Genomic DNA, 7,776 nt, shown 5'->3' on the forward strand with positions numbered 1-7,776 from the left:
TGTGTGTGTGTGTGTGTGTGTGTGTGTGTGTGTGTGTGTGTGTGTGTAGTGTAACAGGCTCATGTATACTTTTTCAATGTGTATATTAGCTTGTTCTCCTATGTTCAAGCTAGGCTCCTCAATCACAGACCATGACAGGGAGATTTTGAGAGAAATTGGCTCCACTGTGAGGGAGAGGGTGATGAGCCCAGAAAAGCAGAGCTGTTGGAGATGCAAGGGAAGGAATGTCGTTTCCAGTGCTTCCAGTCCCAATATTCAGGCCTAGGAAAGAGTTTAAAGGGCCCCATTCATGCCTGGCCTGCTTTTAGCTTCAGTGGATCTGCCCCAAATGTACCCATACTTGGCAAGAATGAATCAAGGTTTTGCTAGAATATTTCTATCTGTAAAGCATGACCTCAGCAAAACATCTATGACAAGGTTATCTGGCTAGATACAGAAGTAAATATGAACTTCTTTATGCTTCTGGAAATTCTCTTATTTCTTTTTTGCTAAAACAGGCAATAAGAGTCTGAGATCTCTCATTTCCTCCTGCCAAGTAATTGCATGGATACATTCACTTCTTGCTTTGAATCTCTATCTTCAAACAGTCTGAATGGCACTAAGATGATCACACTTGTTCAAGAGCATGATTTCTTTTCCGAGCATCTTATCAGTATGCCTTTTTAAACCTTGATTACCTTTGAGTTCTTTCTGGAGAGACTGATTCTTTAGGGTTGTGTATCTGCTGGTAATCAGGTGAGCACTAATATGCCATGCTTGCCTTGACAGAAACTCCATCTTCTACTGCTAAAAGCCAGACATTGCCAATGATCCTTCTTACAGGACCAGGTATTGCTATAGCACTAGATTTGTATAAAAGCGATTGTTTAAATTGGTAATGTTTGTCTAAAACTGAAATTATTGTATTCACTTGAAATCATATGTAAACTTTTTTGAAATGAATTAGGCATTATCTATTATCATAAAGCAATTTGTCAATTTATCTTCAAAAAAATTAATGTGAAAAGTTAGCTATTTGTGTAATTGAGCAATGGCATCTCAAATTAGAGTGATCTCAGAGATCTGTTTGTTTTCCAGTGTAAACTCAAAGGTATTTAGCATGCAATCCACCTCATCTCTTTTTTCCAGTTCTTCAATATCTGTGTTTTTTCTGCCTATTCATCCTCCTGCAGCTTCTCCTACCAGTCCTGACAAAAAAGCTAAGCGGCACGAAGTAGTGAGTGATCCAACTCCTTTTGGTGTAAGAGGTAGTGTGTTACTACATCTTATACTCTGCACATATCCACATTCCCCTGGTGCTGGGGATACCTGCATGATGATGATGATGATGATAAGCAGCAGTGTTGATATCTGCTGGGCTTTTCTACATGGATCCATTGGCTTTGTACACGTAGTTTCTGATAGCACAACCTGTCAAAGTTTTACCTTTGGATCAAATGGTTAACATATGCATATGGTTAACTGCACTTCATTGAAAAGAGTGGTGGGAAAACGATGTTTTCCTGAATCACAGAATCGTAGAATAGCTTGGGTTAGAAGGGATCCCAAGGATCATCAAGTTCCAGCCTCTCTGCCACAGGCAGGGTCACCAACCTCCAGATCTGGTACTCAACCAGGAGAAACAACCAGAAGATGGATGTTAATAAAGCTATGACATCTAGTTGCTATGAGATGCATGGTTTTCCACTTAGCATCTTCCCCTCACTCTGTTTCTTGTGGGGACAATTTAACTTCTTTTTTTTTAAAAAAAAAAATGTTGGGGGGGGAGGAGGGAGCGGAAAGGAGACTCATTTATTCTAGTCAGAGTGGAGAACACTACTGCCCCCAAGGAATATACATTGCTGTATTCCATTTTAGGTCTGTATTACTGAAGTCAGTCTCATTGCATCTATTTTTTGGGTGACAGGAAGCAGTTTTCAGCACCCTGTTAACTCCAGATGCTGTAGCTGAACCATAGCAGTGTTCTGCCACCTGTCTTCCCAATCCACAGCTAAGCAACGAATATAAAGCATTTCAGTTAAATGACCCATTCCTAACTAGCAAGGCTATTGGCAAAGGCTTCAGTACAAATTCTTGACATCAAGTAACTAAAGAGTACATGGCAAGTATTCCCTCTCTTCCCAGCTCTCTTCCCATGGCCATCTCTTCATATTATTCTAAAGATTAAGCTGTTTTGAGCCCTACCCTCCTCTTCTCTGGGTTTTCACAGCCGTTAATCTCCCTCACCTGTGGTGATGATGCTGTTTTTGCTACTGTGCTCAAGAAACTTTGTGCAGTGTCTGAGCAGGAAGCAGTGTGATCCCAGGGCAGACACCCAGAGAACCTCTGTATTTAGTAATTCCTTCTTTCTGTCTCGCATCTTCTGATCTCTTTTCTGACACTTTAGCTTCTTCCTCAACGACTCAAACTGGGATGAGCAGGCAGTGGGCTCAGCCATGTCAGGGTGAGACTGCACCAGGTACTGCTCTCAGCTTCTCAGTGTGGAGTACATTATTTCTCTCTCTTTTCCTTTCATGGCAGCATCACACCTGCTTACATCCCCATGAGCTCAAGGAAAATGAATTAGTGACAAAATTGTATATTGGAGATGATCCTACTTTTAAAGAAACCAGAGAGCTGCTTTCTGAAGAGAAGCAGCTTGTGACTTCTCAGATTTCCTGGCACCATGAAACCTAAGCTCACTCATTTCTCCATAGTCTCTGGTCTTCTTAGAACTCTGCCATTTCCTTATGTTTCCTGCCTTTATAGGGAGCTCTGCTAGGATGTGTGTTTCCAAAGAAATTTGCATGGAATACAGCAGGAATTTATTACTCAGTTTCTTCACAGATGTCATTCTCAACCCTGGACAGGGCCAAGTGGGTCAGCACTTCTGGCCTTGTGCAGGGCATCCAGCAGCGCAGGCGAGGTAAAAGACCTGCTCAGTTTGGTGTGCTCTGAGTGTGCTTTCCTGAATTGCTTTGACTTCATTTTGACAATGCTCTGCTTTAGCCTTAATGCATCTGGCATCTGCAGCTGGGTGGCGAATGTAAAGTGCTCTGAGCAAGTAACAGTGCTGGTGTTCTCCCAGCTTACCTCATAGTTAACTAACGGCTGGGAAGTTTTCCTTTTTCCTTTTGGTCTTTTTCTTTGAGTTTTCTTATTGTTACTATTTGGCTTGAACCAAGATGTTACTTGGAACTGTTTATTTGTCCTTTTTATTCTGACTTTTTCCATTATAAGCTCAGCACATGTATTAGCAGCTGCTGGTCTTGGTGAAAAGCATCCTGCTAGTGCAACTTACAGTAGCTTAATTTGGAAAAGGATTTTGTGAGCTTTGGATGTGATCCAGCCTCACAAACACATGAAATGCTTCACTTAGAGAGGGGAAAAAGAAAAAGAAAAAAAAAAAAAAAAGAACACTTGGCCATAAGTGACAGGCAGCAGATTGTTCTTGTGTTTCTTGGTGCAGTGACTTGTCACTGAGATGATTCAGCATGGTAAAATATCCTTGTGTCAGCCTGAATGCCCTTACCTGACAATGCAACTCATAATGTGAAATACAGAGTGCCTGTAGCTCCTGTTGAATTCTTTGACAGCTGCAAGTGCTCATCAGAATGCCCATCCACCCTTGTTCCAACCTAGTTAGACTGTTTTGGGTGACAGCCATGTGTGGTCATCCTCTTCCCACAAAACACATCCTTTACACCCTCCCACGAGGAAGAGCATCTATCCATCATTCAATTTTGTGTAAAGCAGAAGTTGGTTGGGAATTTGCTTTCTTTCCATCTCCGTAAATCCAAAGGGCCAAATTCACTGCTGTGCATCACCACAGATTCACTTAGCCTCATGGGAACCTTTTGCCAGCAGTGAATTTCACTTGGTGGCTGTAGTAACTTCCCTCTGTTAAGATTTCCTCCTGTTACATTGATCACTTGAGTGATTGTCAGGGAGAAGAACACTTCTCCCACTCAGTGTTAAGCTGCTGAAACATTAACTGTTGGCTGTTTGTTCACCAAGGTTGGGCTAAAACGTCTCATTCTCTTGATGCATCTGAAGAAAATGATGGCTGGTCCAGTGCTGAGGAGCCGCTGAATTCATCGGATGCAGAAGAAGAAGGAGGAGGAGGTGGAGGGGGAAATGAGATGAAGCTGGTAACCAGAAACACTTTCCTACTGAGCTAAGCAAACTACTGTGAAGTGTGACAGTACATAGGAATGCTTCTGATACTTGTGGGAAGAAAAGTGTCTGCTTTGAAACTGTTAGCTGAGCAAAATTCCTGGAGCAATGGGAAATATCCCAGTCCTTGAATCAGCTCTTAGGAAGGTGTCTTCATGTACCTGTAGACCAGCAATGCTGCTTATGCCGTAGTCAAGCAATGACAAGTTACTACATCACTTAAATCGTGTCACTAATTCTCCAGTTTATTTTTTTTTACCCCCTTGAGATTTTTTTCTTTTATTTGGTAGAGATTTTACTTAACTGTTGTAATGGAATGTTTTTCAGGATGTGAGAATTCATATGCTGAATTTGCACATAACTGAACAGCAAAGTCTTGCTGCCCCTCAGAACATACATGTTGAAGACAGCGCACAAATATGTGCACAAGAAGGAGAAAGCAGGGGAAAGTGCTCTGATGTTTGTAATAAAAGCTGCAATATACTTTAAAATACTCAATAGAAATAATTTGTCTCTTTCCCTTTGTGCATTCAGATTCCTGGTAAATACACGGTTGTGACTGATTATGAGAAAGGAGTTTCTGAAGAATTTGCAGTGAAAAGTGGAGATCTGGTTCAACTGATTCGTGAAGGGGAGGATGGACTTTGGTATGCAGATCTGTTTGGAACCTTCATACACAACTGTGTGTGGAAGGCAGATGCTGAAGGCAAAGCTTTTAAAGGCAGCAAATAAAGCAGTTTGACTTGTTTTTGTTCTTATAGGTATGTGAAGAATCTGACCACTGGTAGAGAAGGTTGGATCCCAGCAAACAATCTGCTGATGCTCATAGGCAATTCAAAATCAGCTCAATCTTTGAGCAGCTCTGGTAGGCTACTTACTATAAATGGTGGTTTAACTGAAGATTCTTGTTATGGGAGAAAACTGTGGAAAAACGACAACCATATTTCTTTTGATTTTTCTCTTCTTTCCCAGAATCAGGCACTGCTTCCAGCACTTTGAGCACGTCGTCAAGTTGCAGTGATAGCTGCAATGCCAGCAGCACCAGCTTCTCAGACATTAAGGGCTAACATCATATTTTCACCCCACCTCCACGGAAAGTAAATCTGGAGTTTGAGCCCGATAGCCAAAACTCAAGATGGCCATCAGAGAACTACCTGTTCTGAATTGCTTGTTTTCAGTGTTTTTTCTGATTTTTCATAGATTCTCACAGAAGAAGATCCTGGTGAAAAGTGCATGGAATGTAAAGTTGTAAATAAAAACTAAATGGTTTGAAATAGGGTATTGTAGAAGCTTCTCCTCTGAAGTTTGAAGCTGCAGAGGTGTTGACGTAAAACACATTTTCCCACTGATATACAATCAGGTTTCTGCAGAACTGTATCATTTCATAACATCCAGAATCTGTGAGCAAACAGTGTGTTCAGTGGTAAATCCTTGCTGTAAGATAATAACGTAGCAATCACTGTACAGGATAGATATGAGGAGAATAAATCAGAGTTTACAGTTTCTCCTCTCCAAAATACCTGTTCTCCCCAGATGTACCTCAGTCAGTGCACTCAACTCCTATAGCCACCAGGAAATAAGCTTGGTGAGCCATTTCTCCTGGGTCCTCAGGATACTCTTCTGCACCTTGGAGATGGATGCAGAAATAACCAATCCACTGACCATAACAGCATCAGAAAAGGAAATCAATTTATCTTTTCCAACCTTTTGATAATTCATGCAATGGGATAGCTGTTTTTTGAAATATTTTGGCCTCACAACCCATGTCTTCACCAAGATCTGTGTTTACATAGCCTTGGCAATTTAGTAGTATCTTCTTCCTTACACAGATGCACATTGAAACACAAACGTTCTTATTCACTAGATCATTTCTTAGTAAACTAATTGCACGGTTACCTTCAGCTCTAACAGCATGCAGTTATAGGCAAAGAAAACTGTGGTGAGTTCACTGTGGGCCAAAAGCACATCTTCAGGCATACCTAAAAGGGTGAGAAACCAGATACTTTTAGTCAAAGGTGTTTGTTACAGACTAATTCAAAGAGACAGAGATGACAATTTTTTATAAAGTGGAACATGGCTGAAAAACAATCTTTATTAATGTCAGACGTCCTGTAGAGGAATATAAATTTCTTAAAGGGAAGATAGTGCTAAACTTTCTCTTTTTCAAGGTGTCATGTAAGCCAATGTTAGGAATTTTCACCTTGTTTTTTCACCTTTGCGCTTTGTCCTTACAAACAGTACAGAGTTGTGTGCATGTTCAAGATGTATTCATTCCCCTGTGCCTTTCAAATGTTCTTACTTATGAAAGTAGGCTTTTACCTGATTTGTATACCATATTACTTAAAAGTATTGTGGACTTTGTGAGCAAAATTTTTCAATGTCAATTGAAACTACTATTAATTATTGGACCCTCTCTCTGATGGTTGAGCCCAGAAGTGTATCTTTGTGCTGGAAATTCAGATACTAGAGCCTATAGCTTAGGAAACTGAAGGAGAAGGATTCTAAATAATGATCTTGGTCCTGAGCTGCAAAAGCTACCCTACCCAAACACAATCAAAGAGCAGCTGACTGTGGTCAGTACAAACTGAAACACATGTATACTCACACATCTATGCACGTATGTATGTGCATGTATGTGCCTGCGTATGCATGTGTGTGTAGATATGTAAATGTGTAGATATTCTGTATCAATGTAAAGGATGTATTTATAGTCTTCTTGCTGCTGAATGTGTCACTTTACAATTCATACATACTTAAGTTTCTTGCAGTACTGCAGTATAAATGCAGATCAGGGTTTTTCTTCAGACATCTTTTTCAACACAGACATCCTCTGGTCTTCTTTTAATTATCCTGTATGATACTGTGCTGATAAGGAATAGTTAAGCTGATATTTAACAATGAGATGGCAGCATGAAATTCAGCTTACCTTCGTCTTTGTAAGTTATTATGTAAATTCTGTAACATAATTTACCTATGTATTGCTGTCATTGTTCAGATAAGACTGTCATTTCTCACTGCAGCTCATTTGCGTTATTTCAATGGTTTTCTCCACATCATGGCACTTTAATAGAACCCATTTCCTTTTTGTATTTTTTTTTAACTGCTGTTGTGATTTAGAAGTTCAAAGTCAGAGGTCTTTATTGTAACTATGAAAATTTGAATAAATGTCAGCACTTCTTGCTGAATGCCTTTATATAGACATGCTCTGTGCTTTATTTTCTTATCATGGTCCAATAGTTGCTTACAGGCATCATACAAAAAAAATAGACTGGCACTCACCCCTTGCTGGGTTTAAAGAGAGTACTGCACATCCCATGGCTCCTTCCCTGATGTACGCACTCCTCCTGGCTGTGTGGCCTCAGTGGAACAGGTTGAAGGCTGGTGTCTGGCCAGTGCTGAAGCTTGATGAGAAAGGAGAATGTATCCTTGCCTCACACAGTGAGGAAGGTGATTGTATGTTCATGAGTTAATGGCTTTAAGGATCATCATGCTGTGAAGGCAGGAGGTGGTTTGGGCTGAGGATTACACCATCCAGCTAAGCTCTCACTGGGATTTGGTTGCTTTCATCTACTTCTGTTAATGTAAAAACTGCCTCTGTAGGAAGAGGCATTTATTTTTAAT

At 40.5% G+C, this 7,776-nt stretch overlaps 1 protein-coding gene across 3 annotated transcripts in view; it reads left to right on the forward strand.

Annotated features, from left to right (window-relative positions):
* Positions 1-7,348, forward strand: part of MCF2L (MCF.2 cell line derived transforming sequence like) — a 147,470-nt gene extending 140,122 nt beyond the window's left edge. The window contains exons 28-33 of one of the 3 annotated variants that reach the window (XM_042866514.1): positions 769-828; positions 1,173-1,247; positions 3,997-4,130; positions 4,690-4,802; positions 4,917-5,020; positions 5,128-7,348. In XM_042866514.1, coding sequence (XP_042722448.1) covers positions 769-828; positions 1,173-1,247; positions 3,997-4,130; positions 4,690-4,802; positions 4,917-5,020; positions 5,128-5,222 — 581 coding nt within the window. In that variant the 3' untranslated portion in view covers positions 5,223-7,348. The remainder of the gene's footprint in view (positions 1-768; positions 829-1,172; positions 1,248-3,996; positions 4,131-4,689; positions 4,803-4,916; positions 5,021-5,127) is intronic. The other 2 variants (XM_042866516.1, XM_042866515.1) reach the window with 2 other exon arrangements.
* The last annotated feature ends 428 nt before the right edge of the window (positions 7,349-7,776 follow it).

The sequence above is a fragment of the Lagopus leucura genome, unplaced genomic scaffold (genome assembly GCF_019238085.1).
Source record: "Lagopus leucura isolate 7727_CA_CO unplaced genomic scaffold, USGS_WTPT01 Super-Scaffold_100001, whole genome shotgun sequence".
NCBI classification, from domain to species: Eukaryota; Metazoa; Chordata; class Aves; order Galliformes; family Phasianidae; genus Lagopus; species Lagopus leucura.